Source organism: Piliocolobus tephrosceles, chromosome 17 (assembly GCF_002776525.5).
Source record: "Piliocolobus tephrosceles isolate RC106 chromosome 17, ASM277652v3, whole genome shotgun sequence".
Taxonomy (NCBI): domain Eukaryota; kingdom Metazoa; phylum Chordata; class Mammalia; order Primates; family Cercopithecidae; genus Piliocolobus; species Piliocolobus tephrosceles.
The window spans coordinates 2,848,739-2,872,949 of NC_045450.1; the positions used below are offsets into that span (position 1 = coordinate 2,848,739).

The 24,211-nt window shown below is 48.7% G+C and overlaps 1 protein-coding gene across 4 annotated transcripts in view; it reads left to right on the forward strand.

Moving 5' to 3' along the window:
• Positions 1-23,729, forward strand: part of LUC7L (LUC7 like) — a 44,755-nt gene extending 21,026 nt beyond the window's left edge. For 2 of the 4 annotated variants that reach the window (XM_023189142.1, XM_023189145.2), the window contains 7 exons: positions 4,259-4,369; positions 5,723-5,866; positions 12,384-12,560; positions 19,338-19,426; positions 22,121-22,150; positions 22,561-22,728; positions 23,357-23,727. In XM_023189142.1, the coding sequence (XP_023044910.1) occupies positions 4,259-4,369; positions 5,723-5,866; positions 12,384-12,560; positions 19,338-19,426; positions 22,121-22,150; positions 22,561-22,728; positions 23,357-23,498 (861 nt within the window). In that variant the 3' untranslated portion in view covers positions 23,499-23,727. Of the gene's footprint in view, positions 1-4,258; positions 4,370-5,722; positions 5,867-12,383; positions 12,561-19,337; positions 19,427-22,120; positions 22,151-22,560; positions 22,766-23,356 lie in introns of all 4 variants that reach the window. The other 2 variants (XM_023189144.1, XM_023189143.1) reach the window with 2 other exon arrangements.
• The last annotated feature ends 482 nt before the right edge of the window (positions 23,730-24,211 follow it).

The following is a 24,211-nucleotide window of genomic DNA, read 5'->3' on the forward strand; positions in this document are numbered from 1 at the left end:
CTGGGAGGCGGAGGTTGTGAGGGGCCAAGACCCGGCCACTGCACCCCAGCCCGGGGCGAAAGGGGGGACCTCCGTTTAAAAAAAAAAAAAAAAAAAAGTTCACATTTTTCTAGGTCAGGTGTCTTGGGTTAAAGTCCCTGTGTGACCCTGGGTAAGTTATTTTACCTTCTATTCATCTGTAAACTGGGCTGACGACAGCTGCCTCAGATTTGTGAGAATGAAATGCAGGGTCTTTGGAGCCAAACCACAAGGGTCCTTGGATCCTGACTGCATTGCTTGCTTAGTGGTTTGGTAGCTGTACTTCCGTTTCATCATCCATGCGATGGAGACCCAACGACCTCCTCTGTGGCTGTTTAGAAGTGTTTAGTGCACGTGCCCAGCGCAGCACAAGGGCACCTGTCTGCTGTGACAGTTCTGACTGACGGCATGGGCTTATCTCAGGCTCAGTGACCAACTGTTGGGCTGGGAGAGCTGGGAACAGCACCAGGCAGTGCATGGGTGGAGGGCAGCCTCCTCAGCGGAGATGACGTGTGCTGATATTGCCGCTTTTGCTGTAGTGTTAGGACACAGGCCTTTGTGCTGGTGCTGTCTGTGCTCAGGTACTTTTAGGATTTATGTTTCATAACGCCACTCAGAGATAGAGAGGTTGGGTGACTTTCTAGTAAGTGGTAGAAATTTTTGGAATTGAATGTCTTTTTAATCATTTAAATCTGCTTTTTTAAGAGACAGGCTAAAGTTGAGGAACACTTTGAAGGCAGAGGGCAGTAGAACGGAAAGCCACCTTTTAAAGAACTTGGAATTCTTGGTCGGCTTGTTCTCTGTTGTGAAGTTTACCATTTGGTTGTTTTTTTGTTTGAGTCAGAGTCTTGCTCTGTTGCCCAGGCTGGAGTGCAGTGCCTCACTGCAACCTCCACCTCCCAGGTTCAAGCGGTTCTCTTGCCTCAGCCTCCCGAGTAGCTGGGATTACAGGCGCCCACCAGCACGCTGAGCTAATTTTTTTGTATTTTTAGTAGAGATGGGGTTTCACTGTATTGACCAGGCTGGTCTCAGACTCCCAGAGTGTTGGGATCACAGGCGTGAGCCACTGTGCCGGGCCTACCATTTAGTTTTTAGGTTGTCAGACGTCTGAGTTCATAGCCACAAGGGCACCTGTCTGCTGCGCTTGGATTCTGCTTAAGGTGCAGGCAATTGCTTTGATTGGTTAAGGTATTGGGAGAGTCGTCAGCTGCCTGTTTCCCGTTGGACCCCTCGAGTGAATCCCTGAGTCTGTCTCAGGTGGGTGATGGATTGCTCCGCCTGGGCAGACTGTAGGGAGCCACTGTGTGGGTGAACCTGGGGCATCTCAGACTGGTCTGTTAGGGCTGTTGTCCAAGGTAAGCACAGAAGAGAATGCACAGTGACCCTTGTCAGCTCCTTAGTACTTGGATCCTGATGAGCTCCAGCCAACTCTTCATCTTTCCAGGCAGTTCAGTGTGCAGGTGCATAGAAGCAGTCAAATGCCAGATCATTTGATTTCCTGATTCTTTAATTTGAACATACTGAAATGTTTACTGGAGAGTATCTGGGTGACCAACAAGAGGCAGTTTATTTATTTATTTATTTTATTTTATTTTATTTTTTTTTGAGACGGAGTCTTGCTCTGTCGCCTTGGCTGGAGTGCAGTGGCCGGATCTCAGCTCACTGCAAGCTCCGCCTCCCAGGTTTATGCCGTTCTCCTGCCTCAGCCTCCGGAGTAGCTGGGACTATAGACGCCCGCCACCTCGCCCGGCTAGTTTTTAGTATTTTTTAGTAGAGACGGGGTTTCACCGTGTTAGCCAGGATGGTCTCGATCTCCTGACCTCGTGATCAGCCCGTCTCGGTCTCCCAAAGTGCTGGGATTACAGGCTTGAGCCACCGCGCCCGGACTGTTTATTTTTTTGAGAGGGAATCTCACTCTTGTTGCCCAGGATGGAGTGCAGTGGCACAATCTCGGCTCACTGTAGCCTCTGCTTCCCGGGTTCAAGCGATTCTCCTGCCTCAGCCTCCCAAGTAGCTGGGATTAAAAGCATGTACCAGCACTCATGGCTAATTTTGTATTTTTAGTAGAGACGGGGTTTCACCGTGTTGGCCAGGCTGGTCTCGAACTCCTGACCTCATGTAATCCACCCGCCTTGGCCTCCCAAAGTGCTGGGATTACAGGCATGAGCTACTGTGCCTGGCCAAGAGGCAGTTTTAGAATTCCAAAATTAGGAGTGATATCTGGGAGTCAGCCTTCATCAGTGATGCTGCTTGTCCTTTTTTCAGCTTCTTGGGAGATTGGGCATCAGGAGACTTGGAGCTTCTTGCCTATCTTGACCTACTCCCAAGTACGCATTTTTTTGAAAAACATATTTAAGATTTCTAGAGAAGATCATAATCTTCACCTGTGTCCGTGTGATCCATTGTGGAGTGGTTTATTACAACTGACTTACTCTCTCCTGTGCGTTTTAGGAGCAGTGACATGGATTATCACCCCTTAGTGTTTTCCTGTCATCTGCCTTCTCATCTTCACCTAAAATTTTGTTTTTGGTAAAAGATTGTGCTATCTAAACCTATGATCATTGCAAAACAAGCTTATTTAGGTTTAACATGATGCTGACATTAGCAGGCTGACTCATGGTGTAATGTTAGTGTTTCTTACTACTGGTCCCTGGCTGACAGTTGGAAAAGTGATGCCCTGTCTGTATTTTTTTTTTTTTTTTTGAGATGGAGCCTTGCTCTGTTGCCCAGGCTAGAGTGCAGTGCTGCCATCTCAGCTTACTGTAACCTCTGCCTCCCAGGTTCAAGCGATTCTTCTGCCTCAGCCTCCCAAGTAGCTGGGACTAGAGGTGCGTGCCACCACACCCTTCTAATTTTTTTTTTTTTAGTAGAGATGGGGCGTCACCATATTGGCAAGGTTGGTCTCCAACCTGACCTCATGATCCTCCCATCTTGGCCTCCCAAAGTGTTGGGATTACAGGTGTGAGGCACTGGGCCCTGCCTTTTTTTTTTTTTTGAGATGAGTCTTGCTCTGTCACCCAGGCTGGAGTGCAGTGGCCGAAGCTCTGCCTTCCAGGTTTATGCCGTTCTTCTGCCTCAGCCTCCTGAGTAGCTGGGACTACAGGCGCCCGCCACCTCACCCGGCTAGTTTTTTGTATTTTTTAGTAGAGACGAGGTTTCACCATGTTAGCTAGGATGGTCTCGATCTCCTGACCTCATGATCCGCCCGTCTCGGCCTCCCACTGTGGTTTTTTTTTTTTTTTTTGATACGTAGTCTTGCTCTGTTGCCTAGGCTGGAGTGCAGTGGTATGGTCTTGGCTCACTGCAACTTCTGCCTCCTGGGCTCAAGTGATTCTCCTGCCTCAGCCTCCCGAGTAGCTGGGACTACAGGGACCCACCACCATGCCCCGCTAATTTTTGTATTTTTATTAGAGACCATGTTGGCCAGTCTGGTCTCGAACTGTTAACCTCAGATGAACTTCCCGTCTTGGCCTCCCAAAGTGCTGGGATTACAGGCATGAGCCACTGCGGCCAGTCCTGTCTGTATTTTTATCTGAAGTTACATTAGCCTTTGCCTAGTTACGGTGAATTAACCTTAGCATATGATAGTTGTCTTAATGTTTCCCACCAACCCTTTTCAGAGTAAGCAAGTAGACGTCTAGAGTTTCTTTTCCGTTATCTGTTGGGGTAAATAGCAACCAGTTTTTCCTACTACTTTAGACAGTAGGCAATAACGAAATGTATTCATAGCTCTCAGTAATATTTGTTCTATTGTTTTGTTTTTGAGGTGAAAGGGGGGACCCTACCCTCAGAACATGAGGGAATAATATTTACGTGGCTCACAAAGACCAGTGAGTACATCATATGCATCTCTCACAACTCCCCAGAAGAGGGCCTCCAGCACGAGTCTAGGCTCAGCCTTTTCTTTCCCTCCGAGAACTCTGTGAATTGCTCCAAGTGTTTTAATTTTCCTCAGAATTTCTTTGTAATGTTATTGAGGGTTGGCGTCCTGTTACAAATTTTGGAAATAAATAAATCCAATGAGAAGACCATGCTTCCAAACAATCATTCTGTTTAACAGATCCCCTTGATTTAATGCAGTTATGAATGTGTTAGTGGTAGGATAGTTTAAGATCTTCCCATTGAATCCACAGGCTTTTAAAAAATGAACCTAGGAGTGTATTTCCTATCAAGTAAATGGGTTCTAAGACTTTATGCTTTACACATAACTGATTATAGCTCACTGCTTTTCCAATGCTAGGCAATGGATCACTTGGAGTCTTTTATTGCGGAATGTGATCGGAGAACTGAGCTCGCCAAGAAACGGCTGGCAGAAACACAGGAGGAAATCAGTGCGGAAGTTTCTGCAAAGGTATGCTTGGGTGGCTTCGCTGCCTGGTATGTTCTTGCAAATACTGGCTTCTCAATAGCTTTTTTTTTTTTTTTTTGAGATGGGGTCTCACTCTGTCACCCAGGCTGGAGTGCAGTGGTGCAATCTTGGCTCACTGCAAGCTCCGCTTCCTGGATTCACGACCTTCTCCTGCCTCAGCCTCCTGAGTAGCTGGAACTACAGGCGCCCGCCACCACGCCCGGCTAATTTGTTGTGTTTTTAGTATACACGGGGTTTCACCATGTTAGCCAGGATGGTCTCTATCTCCTGACCTCGTGATCCGCCCGCCTCGTTTTTCCAAAGTGCTGGGATTACAGGCATGAGCCACCGTGCCCGGCCATCTTTTTTTTTTTTTTTTTTGAGACGGAGTCTCGCTCTGTCGCCCAGGCTGGAGTGCAGTGGCCGGATCTCAGCTCACTGCAAGCTCCGCCTCCCGGGTTTACGCCATTCTCCTGCCTCAGCCTCCTGAGTAGCTGGGACTACAGGCGCCCGCCACCTCGCCCGGCTAGTTTTTTTGTATTTTTAGTAGAGACGGGGTTTCACCGTGTTAGCCAGGATGGTCTCGAACTCCTGACCTCGTGATCCACCCGTCTCGGCCTTCCAAAGTGCTGGGATTACAGGCTTGAGCCACCGCGCCCGGCCTTTTTTTTTTTTTTAAATAGAGATGGAGTCTCTGTTGCCCAGGCTGATCTGGAACTCTTGGGCTTAAGCAGTCCTTCCACTTTGTCCTCCCCAAGTGCTGGGTTTACAGGTGTGAGCCAGCATGCCCGGCCTCTGAATGTTGTTTTAAACTTTAATATCTTCACATGAAACTGGAAAGAACTGGTAAGGAAATGGACATACTGTGGTACATCCATATCATAGAATGAAAAAGAAGGTAGATTTATATGTAATTAGCTTGAGTGCCAGTTACATCACTCTTCTGTTTTTCTCTTCAGTGGAACTAAGTCTCTCCTTCTTTTTTCTTTTCAGTGTTGTAAAAGCATTTCTTAGGATTTATGCAATTGCTAATTTGACCAAAGCTGCTGTTTTGTTTCAGAAGGTAAATCCTAGTAATTAGGTATTTTGCTGATAGCTTAAATCTGTACACTTAAATGTAGACATTTTATTAGCCATACCCTGAAGAAAAAGTCGTAAAGAGAGACAGCCTAGACAATGAGCAATCTCTGGTGATCCTTGGAACCATGCTGGAAGTGACAAAGGTGCTCTTGGTGTCATTGGAACACAGCACACAGGATTCGTTTGTGGTTAGTCTCAATGCTGGCAGTAAGGATGCCTTCATTGCATTCACTTTCATTTTTGGATGTCTGCTTACCTCGTTCTTTCTCCTCACAGGCAGAAAAAGTACATGAGTTAAATGAAGAAATAGGAAAACTCCTTGCTAAAGCCGAACAGCTAGGGGCTGAAGGTAATGTGGATGAATCCCAGAAGATTCTTATGGAAGTGGAAAAAGTTCGTGCGAAGAAAAAAGAAGCTGAGGTTGGTGAGAGAAATGTCTTAGGGAAAGAGAAATCTTAGTAATTTGGCAGAGATGACCATTTAAATTAATTTAGCCCATGCTTGCTTGCATTTTAAAAAAAATTTATAAACTTTGGGCCGGGCACAGTGGCTCATGCCTGTAATCCCAGCACTCTGGGAGGCTGAGGTGGGTGGATCACGAGATTGGGAGATTGAGACCATCCTGGCTAACATGGTGAAACCCCGTCTCTACTAAAAAATACAAAAAAAAACTAGCCGGGCGAGGTGGCGGGCGCCTGTAGTCCCAGCTACTCCAGAGGCTGAGGCAGGAGAATGGCGTGAACCGTGGAGGCGGAGCTTGCAGTGAGCTCAGATCGCACCACTGCACTCCAGCCCGGGCGACCGAGGGAGACGGTGTCTCAAAAAAAAAAAAAAAAAAATTATAAACTTTGTTTTTTCAAGTAGTTTTAGCTTCATGGCTAAATTGAGAGGAAAGTACAGAGATTCTCCATGTATCCCCTCCTCAGACAGCCTCCTCCATTCCCAGCATCCACCCACAGTCAGTGGGTCTACGTTGACGTGTCATTATCACCCAAAGTCTGTAGGCTATGGTGAATGGTGTCATGTATGGTCTGTAAATGTTTTCTCTTTTTTCTTTTTCTGTCTATCTATCTGTCTATTAATTGATTGATTGATTGATTGATTGGTGGAGTCTCGCTCTGCTGCCCAGGCTGGAGTGCAGTGGCGCGATCTTGGCTCACTGCAAGCTCCACCTCCCGAGTTCACACCATTCTCCTGCCTCAGCGTCCTGAGTAGCTGGGACTACAGGTGCCCACCACCACACCTGGCTAATTTTTTTGTATTTTTAGTAGAGACGGGGTTTCACTGTGTTAGCCAGGATGGTCTCAATCTCTTGACCTCGTGATCCGCCCGCCTCGGCCTCCCAAACTGCTGGGATTACAGGAGTGAGCCACCACGCCAGGCCCATGGCTAAGTTTTTTTTTTTTTTTTTTGGCATTTTTAGTAGAGATGAGGTTTCACCATGTTGGCCAAGCTGGTCTCAAACTTCTGACCTCAGGTGATCCATCTGCCTCGGCCTCCCAAAGTGCTGGAATCACAGGCGTGAGCCACTTTGCCAGGCCATTTGATACCTTTTATGAGTCTTGTAATTTTCCTCATAGTGAAGATCTTATACATACTTTGTTAGATTTCTACCTAAGTATTTCACTCTTGGGAATGCTGGTATAAATGGTAATTTGTTTTTTGGTTTTTGTTTTTGTGTTTTTTTGAGATGGAGTCTCATTCATTCGTACAGGCTGGAGTGCAGTGGTGTGATCTTGGCTCACTGCTACCTCCGCCTCCCGAGTTCAGGCGATTCTCCTGCCTCAGCCTCCCAAGTAGCTGGGACTATAGGCGCTTGCCACCATGCCTGGATAATTTTTTGTGTTATTAGTAGAGATGGGGTTTAACCGTGTTAGCCAGGATGGCCTTCATCTCCTGACCTCATGATCCGCCCACCTCGGACTCCCAAAGTGCTGGGAGTACAGCTGTGAGCCACCGCGTCCGGCCCTCCCTGCCCCCGCCTCGAGATGGTCTCACTTTCTCACCCAGTGGGAGTGCAGTGGCACGATCTTGGCTCACTGCAGCCTTGATCTCCTGGGCTCATTTGATTCTCCCGCTTCATCTCTTCAAATAGGACTACAGGTGCATGCCACAGGCCTCCCTTTTCCCCCACCACCCCCGAGATGGTCTTACTTTCTCACCCAGGCTGGAGTGCAGTGGCACATCTTGGCTCATTGCAGGCTTGATCTCTTGGACTCATTTGATCCTCCCGCCTCAGCCCTTCAGGTAGCTAGGACTGAAGGCGTGTGCCACAAAGCACAGATAATTTTTTGTATTTTTTGGAGAGACGGGGTTTCGCCATGTGGTCAAGGCTAGTCTCAAATTGCTGGGCTAAAGCGATCTGCCCACCTCAGCCTCCCAAAGTGCCAGGATTAGAGGCAAGAGCCACCATGCCTGGCCTCTTGCAATGCCTTTATCTGGTTTTGGTATTATGGTAATGTTGTCCCCATAGAAGGAGTTAGGAAATATTCTGTTTGCTTTTCTGAAAGAGATTATAAAGAATTGGCATGATTTCTTCCCTAATGCTTTGGTAGAATTCACCAGTAAACCCATCTGGACCTGACGCTTTCTGTTTTGGAAGGTTATTAATGTATAGATCCATTCAGATCATCTATTTCTTCTTGTGTAAGTTTTGGCAGATTGTGTCTTTAACATTATTATTATTTTTTTTACACAGTTTCTCGCTCTGTTGCCCAGGCTGGAGCGCAGTGATGCAATGTCGGCTGGCTGCAACCTCCACCTTCTGGGTTCAAGCAGTTCTCCTCCTGCCTCAGCCTCCCTAGTAGCTGGGATTACAGGCATGCTCCACCACGCCTGGCTAATTTTTGTATTTTTAGTAGAGAAGACGGGGTTTCACCATGTTGGTCACGCTGGTCTCAAACTCCTGACCTCAAGTGATCCACCTGCCTCAGCCTCCCAAAGTGCTGGGATTACAGGCCCCCTGGCTGTCTTTCAAGGGATTGGTCCATTTCGTCTAGTTGATCACTTTTGTGGGCATAGAGTTGTTGCTGCTGTTTTTAAGAGTTACTTACATTATTCCTGTAAAGTGCACGGATCCGTAATGATGTCCTGTTTTTCATTTCTGATATTAGTACAGTCATGTCTTTCTTAATGACAAGGAGTAAATATTCTGAGAAGTGTGTTCCATGGTTTCATCATTGTGAGCACATTATAGAGTTACACAAACCTAGGTGGTGTAGCCGTGTGGGCTGTACGGTAGAGCCTGTTGCTCCTAGACTACACACCTGTACAGCTCGTTACTGTACTGAATACTATAGGTAGTTGCAACACAATGGTAAATATTTGCATATGTAAACATAGAAAAGGTACAGTGCAAATACAGTATAAAAGATGAAAAATAACACTTGATATAGTTTGGACGTGTGGCACGTCCAAATCTCATTTTGAAATGTGACCTCCAGTGTTGGAGGTGGGGTCTAGTGGGAGGTGTTTGGTTCGTGGGGGTGGTTCCCTCGTCAATGGCTTGGTACCCCCGTGGGATAATGAGTTCACCTGAGAGCTGATTGTTTAAAGGAGCCTAGGTCCTCCTCTCTCTCTCTCTCTCTCTCCTTTTGCCGTGTGATATGCTGACTCCCCTTTTGCTGCCTTCTGCCCAGAGTAAAAACTTACAGAGGGTGGGTGTGGTGGCTCATGCCTGTAATCTCAACACTTTGGAAGGTTGAGGCAGGAGGATTGCTTGAGTCCAGGAGTTTGAGACCAGCCTAGGCAACCTAGGGTTACCGCATCTTTACAAAGAAGTTAAAAATTTGGCCGGGCACGGTTGCTCATGCCTGTAATCCCAGCACCTTGGGAGGCCAAGGTAGGTGCATCACCTGAGGTGAGGAGTTCGAGATGCCGTTTAGTGAAACCGTGTTTCTACTAAAAATACAAAAATTAGCTAGGTGTGGTGGCAGGCACCTGTAATCCCAGCTACTTGGGAGGCTGAAGTAGGAGAATCGCTTGAACCGGGAAGCGAACGGAGATGCACCATTGCACTCCAACCTGGGTGACAGAGCAAGACTCTGTGTCAAAAAAGCTGGGCCTGGTGGCTCACGCCTGTATCCCAGCACTTCGGGAGGCCAAGGCAGGTGGATCACAAGTTCAGGAGATCGAGACCATCCTGGCTAACACAGTGAAACCCCATCTCTACTAAAAAAAAGAAAGATACAAAAAATTAGCCAGGTATGGTGGCAGGCGTCTGTGGTCTCAGCTGCTCAGGCGGCTGAGGCAAGAGAATGGTGTGAACCCAGGAGGTGGAGCTTGCAGTGAGGGGAGATCATGCCACTGCACTCCAGCCTGGGTCACGGAGTGAGCCTCCATCTCAAACAACAACAACAACAACAACAACCAGATGTGGTGGCAGGCGCCTGTAATCCCAGCTACTGGGGAGGCTGAGGAAGGAGGATCTCTTGCGCCTGGGAGGGGAGAGGTTGCAGTGAGCAGAGATCACACCACTGCATTCCAGCCTGGGCGACGACAGAGCGAGACTCCGTCTCACAAAAAAAAAAAAAAAAAAAAAAAAAAAGAAAGTTATCCAGGGCCGAACCGGGCGTGGTGGTTCATGCCTGTAATCCCAGCACTTTGAGAGGGCAATGTGAGTGGATCACTTGAGGTCAGAGATTCGAGACCAGCTTGGCCAACATGCTGAAACCCTGTCTCTACTAAAAATACAAAAATTAGCCAGGCTTGGTGGCCATTGGGTGAGTGTGCAGGACCCTGGCAGCACTGATATCTGTGGTGTTTTGGCACCTCTGGCGTCTTTTGTGCTCCCAGTAGCAGGTGGGGTGTTCAGTAGTCTTAAAGCTGCTTTTCTGCCCTTTGGGTGACTTTTCCTGGTTTCCACATTGAGGGTTTTATCACTTTTTTGTTTCTTTTTTTTAAGTAGGGTCTCACTGTGTCACCTAGGCTGGAGTTCAGTGGCATGATCATGACTCGGTGCAGCCTCGACCTTCTGGGCTCAAGTGATCCTCCCTCCTCAGCCTCCTGCTTAGCTGGGTATGCAGCACCATGCCTGGTTAATTTTTGGAATTTTTGTAGAGGCGGATCACCTGAGGTCACGAGTTCGAGACCAGCCTGGCCAACATGGTGAAACCCCGTCTCTACCAAAAATACAGAAATTAGCTGGGCGTGGTGGCACATTCCTGTAATCCCCGTTACTTGGGAGGCTGAGGCAGGAGAATAGCTTGAAGCCGGGAGGTGGAGGTTGCTGTGAGCAAGATCATACCACTGCCGTCCAGCCTGGGTGACGAGTGAAATTCCATCTTAATAAAAAAAAAAAAAAAAGTTACGTAAATGGCATCATACAGTATGTAACTTTTTGGGATTGACTTTTTTTACTCAACATACTTAGAATTTATTTTGAAAGATGTTAGTGGCATTTAAGGTTTCAAAGCTATAGAAGGGGACAGAGTAATATTATGAATATTTGTGTACCACAGTGTTGTTTTTGCTTCAGGTTTTTTTTTTTAAGCTGTGCAGCATATACTATAATGGAAATTTAAGTTCTTGCTCTTTCCTTGTCTACTTTTTTGTTTTTTTGAGACAGAGTCTCACTCTGTTGCCCAGGCTGGAGTGCTGTGGTGCGATCTCAGCTCACTGCGTCCTCTGACTCCCGGGTTCAGGCAATTCTCTGCCTCAGCCTCCCGAGTAGTTGGGATTGCAGGTGCCAGCCACCATGCCCGGCTAATTTTTTTGTATTTTTAATAGATTTGTATCTATTTGTATTTTAATAAATTTTTAATTTTCATCATCTCGGCCAGACTGGTCTTGAACTCTGACCTGGTGATCCACCTGCCTTGGCCTCCCAAAGTGCTGGGATTACAGGCGTGAGCCACTGTGCCCAACCTGTTTTTTTAATATTAGAGAGAGGGTCTTGCTGTCATCCAGGGTCGCCCATGCTGAAGTGTAGTGGTGCAATCACAGGTCACTGCCCCTTCAACCCCCTGGGCTCAAGCAGTCCTCCCGAATCAGTCTCTTGAGTAGGTGGGACTATAGGCGCATGCCACCATATCGGGCTAATTATTTTTTTATTTTTAGAGACTGGGTCTTGCTGTGTTGCTTAGCATGGTCTCCAACTCCTGGGCTCAAGTGATCCTCCTGCTTCACTCTCCCAAAGTGCTGAGATTATGGGCGTGAGTCACGGCATCAGGCCTGGAATACAATTTTTCTTTTTCTTTTTGGAGTTTTCCTCTGTCCTCCAGGTTGGAGTGCAGTGGCATGATCTCAGCTCACTGCAACTTCTACCTCCTAGGCTCAAGCGATTCGTGCCTTAGCCTCCCCAGTAGCTGGAATTACGGGTGCCTGTCACCATGCCTGGCTAATTTTTGTATTTTTAGTAGAGACAGGGTTTTGCTTTATTGGCCAGGCTCATCTTGAACTCCTAGCCTGAAGTGATCCATCCGCCTTAGCCTCCCCTAGTGCTGGGATTACAGGCGTGAGTCACTGAGCCTCACCTGTTAGCACAGTTTTTTTTTTTTTTTTTTTTTTTTATTTTAGACAGAGTCTTGCTCTATTGCCAGGCTGGAGTGCACTGCAACCTCTGCTTCCCAGGATCAAGTGACTCTCCTGCCTCAGCCTCCTGAGTAGCTGGGACTACAGGAATGTGCCACCACGCCCAGCTAATTTTTGTATTTTTAGTAGAGACAGGGTATCACGATGTTGACCAGGATGGTCTTGATCTCTTGACCTCGTGTTCCACCCGCCTTGGCCTCGCAAAGTACTGGGACCGTGCCTGGCCACATTTTTTAAATAGTGAAAATTGAGTTGGTTATAAATATCTGAAGTTTTGTTTGTGTTTTTTTTAATATTTGTTTAAAAGTCACCTCTGTCATCTTGTCAAATATTTTCATTTTGGAGATTGAATTTGAGGTGGCAGTTCTGTATATCTCACTTTTATTTCTCCATTTTCCTTCTCCAGGAAGAATACAGAAATTCCATGCCTGCGTCCAGTTTTCAGCAGCAAAAACTGCGTGTCTGCGAGGTCTGTTCAGCCTACCTTGGTCTCCATGATAATGACCGTCGCCTGGCAGACCACTTCGGTGGCAAGTTACACTTGGGGTTCATTCAGATCCGAGAGAAACTTGATCAGTTGAGGGTATGTTCATGTGTTTCTGGAGAAAGCTGAGGAGTCTTGGGGTGTCTTCACATTTCTTTAATTTTTAAAAACCTTATGTTTTGGCTGGGCGTGGTAGTTCATGGCTGTAATCCCAGCACTTTAGGATGCCAAGGTCGGCGGATCACCTGAGTTCAGGAGTTCGAGACCAGACTAACCAACATGGTGAAACCCTGTCTCTACCAAAAATACAAAAATTGGCTGGGCGTGTTGGTGTGCGCCTGAAATCCCAGCTACTCAGGAGGCCGGGGCAGGAGAATTGCTTAAACCCGGGGGGCGGAGGTTGCAGTATGCCGAGATCATGCCATTGCACTCCACCCTGGGTGACAGAGTGAGACTCCGTTTCAAAAAAAAAGAAACCTTATGTTCTGATCTCTAAGAACTTAAGTTTTATAGTGAAATACTCAGATTTCATCACTTGGGTTTACACAAGAGACGTGATAGCTCAGAGTCCAAAGGAGCCTTGGAGATTTATTCTGGACCCTGTTGTTAAGGGAAGAAAATGGCAGAGCCTATTCCCAGGGTACGTACAGTTCGTTGTGTACCTCTGAAATAACTTCCTTGTGGAGATGAGAAAGAATCTATGTGGTTGGTCAAGACAGAATGTCACATATCCTGGCTTCTTGCCTGTGAGCCACCTCAGAAGGGCAAGGTGAGGATGGGGTTTTTCTGGTAGCATTGTACCGTATCTCTGTTCCTTCCTCAAGGCTCTAAGACATTTAAAAACTTTTCTTTTGTTGTTTTTTTTTTGAGACGGAGTCTCACTCTGTTGCCCAGGCTGGAGTGCAGTGGCGTGATCTTGGCTCACTGCAAGCTCTGTCCCCCAGGTTCACGTCATTTTCCTGCTTCAGCCTCCTGAGTAGCTGGGACTACAGGTGCCCACCACCATGCCTGGCTAATTTTTGTTGTTGTTGTTGTATTTTTAGTAGAGACAGGGTTTCACCGTGTTAGCCAGGATGGTCTTGATCTCCTGACCTCGTGATCCTCCTGCCTTGGCCTCCCAAAGTGCTGGGGCCACAGGCGTGAGCCACCGCGCCCGGCCGACATTTAAAAAATTTAAGTACAAAATGCTAAGAAGGAAGGTTGAACGTCCTTCCACTATTTGAATTGTCTTCCTTCACACTGATGGAGCTCCCCCTTACCGCATATTAGGACCTCAGAATAGGATGGTGGGAAATTAGCCAGCCTCCCCTCATATACCTGAAATGTAGTGGAAGGACAGACATGTCGCTGACTGCAGAACGCTGCAGTGACCATGGCCAAGGGCCTTGTGTGCCCCAGGAAGGAGCTGCTCACTCAGGCAGCATATGGCAGGGCGGTGCGCCTGAGGAGGGTGCCATAGGTGGTTGTGTGAACCTGGGACCTGGTGACGGGAGCTGGTGTAGCAGTGAGGCTTTTCTCAGCCACTGATCTTGAAACATTTTGCTTCCGTGTTCCCGAGAGAATTTTGAAAAGCAGTGTACTCTGTCACATTTTTAAGTTGTGATTTTTCTTTATAAGTTTATAGGTATAAAAGACGTAAAAATGAGGCTGGGCGCGGTGGCTCATGCCTGTAATTCCAGCACTTTGGGAGGCCGAGGCAGGTGGATCATGAGGTCAGGAGTTCAAGACCAGCTTGGCCAACATAGTGCAACCCCGTCTCTACTAAAAATACAAAAATTACCTGGGCGTGGTAGCGGGTGCCTGAAATCCCAGCTACTCGGGAGGCTGAGGCAGGAGAATCGCTTGACTTGGGAGTCGGAGGTAGCAGTGAGCTGCGATCGCGCCACTACATTCCAGCCTGGGAGACAGAGCAAGACTCTGTCTCAAAAAAAAAAAGTCTGGACGCAGCGGCTCAGCCTGTAATCCCAGCACTTTGGGAGGCTGAGGCGGGCGGATCGTGAGGTCAGGAGATCAAGACCATCCTGGCTAACAAGGTGAAACCCTGTCTCTACTAAAAATAAAAAAAATTAGCCAGGTGTAGGCCGGGTGCTGTGGCTCACACCTGTAATCCCAGCAGTTTGGGAGGCTGAGGCGGGTGGATCAGGAGGTCAGGAGATTGAGACTATCCTGGCTAACAAGGTGAAACCGCATCTCTATTAAAAAGACAAAAATTAGCCGGGAGTGGTGGTGGGCGCCTGTAGCCCCAGCTACTCAGGAGGCTGAGACTGGGGAATGGTATGAACCCGGGAGGCGGAGCTTGCAGAGAGCCAAGATTACATCACCGCACTCCAGCCTGGGCGACAGAGAAAGACTCTGTCTAAAGAAAAAAAAAGTAAAAGTATCTATGTGTCCAGTAGAATTATAAATCACAATTTAGTATGCATTTACCACGCCATTAAAAATTTGCTCTTGGCCAGGTGCGATGGCTCACACCTGTAATCCCAGCACTTTGGGAGGCTAAGGAGGGTGGATCACTTAAGTCAGGAGTTTGAGGCCAGCATGGCCAACATGGCCAACATGGCAAAACCCTGTCTCTACTGAAAACACAAAAATTAGCTGGTCATGGTAGTGCACATGTGTATTCCCAGCTACTTGGGAGGCTGAGGCAGGAGAATTGCTTGAACCTGGGAGGCAGAGGTTGCAATGAGCCAATATCGAGCCACTGCATTCTAGCCTGGGCAAGAGAGTGAGACGTTGTCTTAAAGAAAAAAAAACAAATGTTTCTTAGCCGCTGGAAATGTTATTTTCCCATTTCTCCTTTGAATTATATTTTCATTTCATATCCCAGAATTTTGTCTTAGTGTAGTTTTTGTTTGTTTGTTTTTGAGGCAGGGTCTTGCTCTGTCACTCAGGCTGGAGTGCAGTGTTACAGTCTCAGCTCACTGCAGCCTCCACTGCCCAGGTTCAAGAGATTCTCCTACCTCAGCCCCTCAAGTAGCTGGTACTATAGGCATACACCACCACCCCTGGTTAATTTTCGTGTTTTTAGTAGAGATGTGGTTTCGCCATGTTGCCCAGGCTGATCTCTAACTCCTGAACTCAGGTAATCCACCCGACTCTGCCTTCCAAAGTGCTGGGTTTACAGAGGTGGGCCACAGTGCTTGGCCTAATGTAGTATTTTTTTTTTAATATCTGCAAGTCATATATTTCCTTAATGTGTATCTCTGCGTTAGAAATGTGAATATTGTGAAATGTTTTTCCCTTCTACCTTAAGAAGCATTAACTTAGACAGCTTGTTTTTTTTTTTTTTTTTTTTTTTTTTTGAGACAGAGTCTTGTACTGTCACCCAGGCTGGAGTGCTGTGGCTGGATCTCAGCTCACTGCAAGCTCCGCCTCCTGGGTTTACACCAGTCTCCCACCTCAGCCTCCCGAGTAGCTGGGACTACAGGCGCCCGCCACTGCGCCCGGCTAGTTTTTTTTTTTTGTATTTTTTAGTAGGGACGGGGTTTCACCGTGTTAGCCAGAATGGTCTCCATCTCCTGACCTAATGATCCACCCGTCTCGGCCTCCCACAGTGCTGGGATTACAGGCTTGAGCCACTGCGCCTGGCCTAGACAGCTTGTTTTATCATTTGCAGCAAGAGTTGACCAAAACAACACAACTTGTATTATAGATTTTGATAAATAATTATTAAAGTAACAGTGCAAAATATTTGGAAGTGCTCCTCTTGATGATAACGAGTGTAGGAGTTCTATGCCCTAATTAGAGGAGGCTTCACTCGCAGTCCTCCCAGAGGTATCCACCTTCCTTGGCCTCCCAAAGTGCTGGGATTACACGAGCCACTGCACCTGGCCAATCCTTAGTTTTTTTTTTTTTAAATGTCATCATTGAGGCTGGGTGTGGTAGCTCACGCCTATAATTCTAGTCTTTAGGAGGCCAAGGCAGGAGAACTGATTGAATGCAGGAGTTTGAGACCAGCGTGGGCAACATAAGGAGACACTGTCTCTACCAAAAATTTAAAAATTAGCCAAGCATGGTGGTGTGTGCCTGTAGTTCCAGCTACTCAGGAGGCTGAGGCGAGAGGATTGTTTGGACCTTTGAGCTCAAGGCTGCAGGCTGCAGTGAACTGTGATCACGCCACTCACGCCACTACACTCCAACCTAGACAATAGAGGATGGTTTTTGTTTTGTTTTCAGAGACAGGGTCTCCCTCTGGCACCCAGGGTGGAGTGTAGTGATGTGATGGTAGCTGATAGCTTCTTGTCACTGTAAGCTGGAGCTCCTGGACTCAAGTGATCCTCCATGCTGAGTCTCCTGAGTAGCTGAGACTATAGGCATGCACCACCACATCTGGCTAATTTTTCTTTTTTTTAGACAGGAGGTCTTACTGTGTTTCCCAGGCTGGTCTCAAACTCCTGGCCTCACACGATCCTCCCAGGTCAGCCTCCCAGAGTACTGAAATGGCATGAGCCACCATACCTGGCTTTAATGCCATCCTTAAACATAACCTTAAAGGTGTCCATCCATGTGTGCCCTGCTCCAGACACAGGATGAGCATGGCGGAGCTTTAGAGCTGCAGATGCCAGTCAGCCAGCTTTCCATCCTTGTGGTGCCCTTGTGGGGAGCGTGTTCTCATCCACACTGGGTATGGACGATTATCCTTATGCCATCGTGGCTCTCTGGACGGAGAAGACTAGTGATTCTTTGTCTTACTGGCTGTGACTTGCTTCCACTCGGGGCTTCACTTGGCACAGATGATTAAATGCCTTAGAGTTGATACTGGGAGTAGGGGTTACACAGAACGGTACCCAGTGCTTTTCCACTCAGCTTGCGTTGATGGTGTTTTCATTGGTGAGGTTTCTCATAGCCTCCTCCCCCTTACATTGCTTTCTTAATCAAGCCTGATGATTCACGTCATTGTGTGTTGAAAGCCAGTTGCAAAGGATTTGTGGTCCACCCCCGTGGCCTGCTGTCCTCTAACTCAGTTTGGTCTAAAGCCAGCGTAGCACCCAGCACCCTGAGGCTGGGCTGCTTTTTGGCTGCAGGGATTCTGCTCCCAGTAGCAAGATGTGTTTGATCAGATACGTCTGTTCTTTTTTACCATAAAGTTTGTACAGTCTCCTAGCTATCTGGGTTGGTTTGAAACAATGTGATCAATTCCCTGTGAGTTAGAAGTATAGCACCACTTAGAATAGACAGTTTGTTACCAAATTGTTAAAATCTCACGATAGGCTGGGTGGCTCAGGCCTGTAACCCCAGCACTTTGGGAGGCCAAGGCAGGAAGATTGCTTGAGCTGAGGAGTTCAAGTCCAGCCTGGGCAACATAGCAAGATCCCGTCTCTATAAAAAATGTTTAAGGATTAGTCCGCCATGCTGGCACACTCCTATAGTCCCAGCTACTCAGGAGGCGGAGGGCTTGAGCCTGGGAAGTTGAGGTTCTAGTGAGCTGTGATTGTGCCACTGCACTCCATCCAGCCTGGTTGAACAGAGCAAGACCCTGTTTCCAAAAAAAAGTGGCTGGGCGCGGTGGTTCATCCCTGTAATCCCAGCACTTTGGGAGGCCGAGGCGGGCGGATCATGAGGTCAGGAGATCGAGACCATCCTGGCTAACATGGTGAAACCCCGTCTCTACTAAAAATACAAAAAATTAGCTGGGCGTGGTGGTGGGCGCCTGTAGTCCCAGCTATTCCGGAGGCTGAGGCAGGAGAATGGCAACCTCCAACCTCCGGGAGGCGGAGGTTGCAGTGAGCGGAGATCGCACCACTGCACTCCAGCCTGGGCAACAGAGTGAGACTCTGTCTCAAAAAAAAAAAAAAGTAAATAAAATAAAATGTAAATGAGGCCAGGTGCAGTGCCTCACGCCTATAATTGCAACACTTTGGGAGGCCGAGGCAGGCAGATCACGAAGTCAGGGGTTCGAGACCAACCAGACCAACATGGTGAAACTTCGTCTGTACTAAACATACAAAAATTAGCCAGCTGTGCTGGCGCACGCCTCTGAGGCGGAAGAATTGCTTGAACCTCGGAGGCAGAGGCTGCAGTGAGTGAAGATCGCACCACTGCACTCCAGCCTGGGCAGCAGAGTGAGACTCCGTCTCAGGGAAAAAAAAAAAAAAAAAAAGTAATGATAAAGCATTTCTTCATGTGTTACCTTCTTCATTAAGAAGTTTTAAAAGTGGGCCAGGCGCGGTGGCCAAAGCCTGTAATCCCAGCACTTTGGGAGGCCGAGACGGGCGGATCACGAGGTGAGGAGTTTGAGACCATCCTGGCTAACACGGTGAAACCCCGTCTCTACTAAAAAATAGAAAAAACTAGCCGGGCATGGTGGCGGGCGCCTGTCGTCCCAGCTACTCCGGAGGCTGAGGCAGGAGAATGGCATAAACCCGGGAGGCAGAGCTTGCAGTGAGCTGAGATCCGGCCACTGCACTCCAGTCCGGGCGACAGAGCGAGACTCCGCCTCAAAAAAAAAAAAAAATGAGTGTTGGCCAGGCCCAGTGGCTCATGCCTGTAATCCCAGCACTTGGAGAGGTTGAGGTGGGCGGATCACCAGGTCAAGAGGTCAAGACCATCCTGGCAAACATGGTGAAACCCCATCTCTACTAAAAATACAAAAATTAGGTGGGCGTGGTGGCGTGCGCCTATGTGAGGCCAAGGCAGAAGAATCGGTTGAACTTGGGAGGTGGAAGTTGGAGTGAGCCGAGATTGCACCACTACACTCCAGCCTGGTGACAGCGAGACACCGTTTCAAAAAAAAAAAAGTGTTCCCATTTCCTTAAAGTGTCTCTTCAATTTTTAAATTACCAATACTGAGCTTATGTAAAGCTGCTTTGTTAAGTAGCATTCACACTCTGGTTTGTGTAACTTGCTCTTCCCTTGTTTTTTGTTTCATTTATATAGAAAACTGTCGCTGAAAAGCAGGAGAAGAGAAATCAGGATCGCTTGAGGAGGAGAGAGGAAAGGGAGCGGGAGGAGCGTCTGAGCAGGAGGTGAGCCTGAGGCTGGCAGTGAATGAGCTGCACTGGCCTCTGGCATTCCCTTGTCTGTCCATTCCACTGTTGCTTGGAATAGTCAGGGCCATTATTAAGGAAAGTAGTAAGGCCAGGCCTGGTGGCTCACGCCTGTAATCCCATCACTTTGGGAGGCCGAGGTGGGCAGATCACTTGAGGTCAGGCATTCGAGACCAGCCTGGCCAACATGGTGAAACGTCGTCTGTACTAAAAATACAGAAATTAGCTGGGTGCGCTGGCAGGCACTTGTAATCCTAGCTACTTGGAGGCTGAGGTGGGAGAATCACTTGAACCCAGGAGGCAGAGGTTGCAGTGAGCCAAGATCGTGCCACTGCACTCCAGCCTGGCCAACAGAGTGAGACTCCATCTCAAGAAAAAAAAAACGGAGGCCGGGCGCGGTGGCTCACGCCTGTAATCCCAGCACTTTGGGAGGCCGAGGCGGGTGGATCACGAGGTCAGGAGATCGAGACCATCCTGGCTAACACAGTGAAACCCTGTTTTTACTAAAAACTTCAAAAAATTAGCCAGGCGTGGTGGTGGGCGCCTGTGGTCCCAGCTACTCCGGAGGCTGAGGCAGGAGAATGGCGTGAACCTGGGAGGCAGAGCTTGCAGTGAGCTGAGATTGCGCCACTGCACTCCAGCCTGGGAGACAGAGCGAGACTCCGTCCCCAAAAAAAAAAGAAGTAAACAACATATTCAGTCCAACAAAACGCGGCCCAGCCCGGGGCTGTGTGTGCATGGCAGTCAGGTAAGGGATCCAAGCTGTTGAAGGCTGTGTGTGGGCATTGCTGTTGATTTACTGAGTGCTGTGGGGCTGTTGGACACCTGTTTACAGAGGGGGGTGGTGCCTACTCCCCTTTGGCAAGCGTGCTGGGCTGGCGTGGAAGCAGCAGGACCTTGGGGAGCTGGGTAGGAGAATCCAGATGGGGGAGGTGGCAGTTTAAGCCAGGTAAGGGGCGGAAAGAGTCCGGGGAAGTTCTGGGATAGAACTGATGGGATTCGCTGGTAGTGTGTGAAGTGTACAGAGGAGGAAATGAAGCTGGTCTCCTGGTTTTTGGCCTGGAGTTGCTGCTTGGTGAGGTTGGAAGGCTGAGTATGGTGTATTACAGTGGGAAGAGGTGGGAAGTAGATGCCGCCTCTGGCCACACTCAGCTTGAGAGGCCGTCTTGAGGTGGGGCTGTTGAGTCTTTGGAGTTCAAAGAAGAGATAGAAGCCAGAAGTAACCACATCTTTTTGGATACAACTCGTCCAGGAATGTTCCCAAACCACTTTTCCTGAAAGAATTCCTCAGTGCATAACTCAGGGTGAGTGTTTATTGTGTTTGTTGTTGTTTTTTTGTTTGTTTGTTTTTGAGACAGGGTCTCGCTCTGTTGCCAGGCTGGAGTGCAGTGGTGCAATCTCGGCTCACTGCAACCTCCACCCGCTGGGTTCAAGCAATTCTCCTGTCTCTGCCTCCCGAGTAGCTGGGACTACAGGCCTGTGCCATCATGCCCAGCTAATTTTTGTATTTTTAGTCGAGACGGGGTTTCACCATGTTTACCAGGCTGGTCTCGATCTCTTGACCTCATGATCCGCCCGCCTCGGCCTCCCAAAGTGCTGGGATTACAGGCGTGAGCCACTGCGCCCAGCTGTTTGTTATTTTAATCATCCAGCAGGAGATTCTGATTGCACAGAAACTTAAACACTCTAGAAAAAAGTATTAAGCAAAACACACAATCCATTTTTTGCATGGGGTTGGACATTTTTACATGCACTGTCATGTTTAGGCCGTGCGTGTTGTGGGTGTACATGGGGCCGCTTGACCTTAATGGCTTATGGGCACAAAATGAGCCTCATAGCTTGCCTTTTTCAGATGCTGGTTGTGTGGCAGAATGAGCTGATGACTCTCACCTGGCAGGAAGCCTGTGTCTGGAACTTAGGCTTTGCTTTCACTTTTCGGTGTTTTAGTGTGCCCCACTTGCTGGCTGCACGCTCTGTGCTGGAGTCTGTTGTAAAGACTGGAGAATTATTATAGGACTTGGGTATAAAGACTGGAGAGTCATTTGTAGGACTTGGGTGCAGCACAGTCGGTGCAGACTTTTCATGGCCCTTGTAATGTTAAAAGGCTGCGTCTGATGCTCGGATGTGGCCCCCTCTGTGAGGCTCAGGTGACACTGAGTGTGCCACAGAGCGGCTGCCACAGAGTGGCTGTGGGGATGGGAGCAGTGGCACTTCCCATTCAAACTGGGAACGTGCAGGCAGCTCGAACACAGTAGGCTTTTGGGGGCAGTGCCTCCCTTCTGATACGTGGAGCCCTTCCCCTCCCCCAACCCTGAGAGGGTGAGGAACAGCTGCTTTCGGGAAGTCATTCACTTTTTTTTTTGAGACAAAGTTTTATTCTTGTTGCCTAGGCTGGATTGCAGTGGTGCGATCTCAGCTCACTGCAACCTCTGCCTCCTGGGTTCAAGTGATTCTCCTGTCTCAGCTGCCTGAGTAGCTGGGATTACAGGCGCCCGCCACCACACTTGGCCAGTTTTTGCGTTTTCAGTAGAGACGGGGTTTCACCACGTTGGCTAGGCTGGTTTCCAACTCGTGACCTCAGGTGATCGCCCACCTCGGCCTCCCCGAAGTGCTGGGATGACAGGTGTGAGCCACCATGCCTGGCCTTGTTCATCTTTTTTTTCCCCCTTTTAGGTCGGGATCAAGAACCAGAGATCGCAGGAGGTAGGTTTCCAGGTCCATTAAAATGTTGTCAGTCAAGTATCTCTTTCCATAAGCATTTTTCCTAACATTTAATGTTTATGCCTTTACAAATGTTATCTGGCAGGTAGGGCTGGCTTGTGAAGGGCACAGGGCAAGGGGTTGCTTGGTGCCATGGAGGATTCCCACTGTTAATGAGAGGGAAGATCGGGGCCTGCAGGGTGACAGGAGTATCCAGGCCAGATGTTTTCAGGAGGCCTCATTGGAAAGGTCCTAACCATTGGAGATGAACTGATGGAAATATTTTAAACCCAAATTTGTGGGAGTAAAGGGGAAAATGTCAGTAAAGGAGTGAGCAGAATCAGCTGAGGGGTGGGGCCCTGGTAGTGTTGGCACCTGTAGAGTCTCAGCCTCAGAACTTTCTGATTTTTCAGGTCACGCTCCCGGGATCGGCGTCGGAGGCGGTCAAGATCTACCTCCCGAGAGCGACGGAAGTTGTCCCGGTCCCGGTCCCGAGATAGACATCGGCGCCACCGCAGCCGTTCCCGGAGCCACAGCCGGGGACATCGTCGGGCTTCCCGGGACCGGAGTGCGAAATACAAGTAACTACTCTGACTCCTTCGGTAGCTGCAACCAGGAGTGAGCCCTTCTCTGTGTTCCCCGGGTCTGCTGAGGGCCGTGTCTGGTGGGGATGGGGCTGGGCTCACACTCAGGAGTAGGGCTGGGGAGTCGCAAATGGGACTCGGGTCTGGGAAGAGGCGAGAGGGCTGTGGAGGAGCTCACGCGGCTCCAGGTGTTGCTGCAGGGGCTGTATGTGCACCAGCCTGCGCCCTGGGCCTGTGCACTGTCACATCCATACAGAGTGCCTGAGACTTAACGTCCTCACCGGGCCCTGCTTACCTCTGTTTTGGTTTTTGTTTTTGATATTTTTTCTCCATTGTGTTTTTTTTCCATTGTAGTGTCATGTTCTGTGCGTATAGTGTTACATTCTCCTTTGCACTGTTTATGTTACGGTGAAGGCTCTCCTTATTAAAAATCTTTGCAAAGGTCACTTTTTAATGGCTGTTTAACACTCCATATGTGGTGGCAGGTCTGGCTGGCCTCTGGGGGGTGTCCGGGTGTAAGGGATGCATGGCCTTCCTGGCCTGGTCTGCAGGTCCGTCGTCGTAGCTGAGCAGCCAGCAGAAGTGGGGCAGCAGCCTCCACTGAGCCTCTGGTTCCATTTCCCAGGTTCTCCAGAGAGCGGGCGTCCAGAGAGGAGTCCTGGGAGAGCGGGCGGAGCGAGCGAGGGCCTCCGGACTGGAGGCTTGAGAGCTCCAACGGGAAGATGGCTTCACGGAGGTCAGAAGAGAAGGAGGCTGGCGAGATCTGAACCCGTCTCCCGGGTGCTGTAAATAGTCTGATAAACATTCACACAGTCTAAAATTACCCTTTATATTTGCTGAATACAACTCATCTTTTGTAGTTTAAAATTTCTATTGTTTTGGAGCTAGCTGTGAGTTTCTAGAATTGTACAGAGTTGCTCCTGTGTTCTGGGGTCCTGTTGAGTAGGAATAAATAAATCTGACGACTGCCTCCTGAGGCTGCAGTGGGGTCTCTGCTGTCTTCTGCTTAGAGGCTCTTCACTGTGACCCCGTGCCAGTGCCACCATCGCCTCACAGAAACCATGACTTACTCGTGGGCCATGTCTTCTGGCAGCCAGTAGATGGCAGGGCACTTCCTATGCCCGGCACCTGACTGACGGGACCCATGTGTGCATGCTGTTTGCTCGGTCCCACACAACCTTCTGAGTGTCTGAGCTGCCCATCTCCAATGGGGAGGAGGGAGGGCTCCCATCTGCCTTCATTTATTTAGGAAAAGCCGTCTTGTCTGGTCAGCTGCTACCACAGCCTTAACTTGGGACTCAGGTGAGTTACACCGCACTTCCCCTTTTGAAGGTACTAGCACAAAACAGAGACCTATGGGGCTGGGCGTGGTGACACATGCCTGTAGTCCCAGCTACTACTCAGAAGGCTGAGGCAGGAGGATCTTTTGAGCCCAGGAGGCTGAGGCAAACCTTGATTCCGCCACTGCACTCCAGCCTGG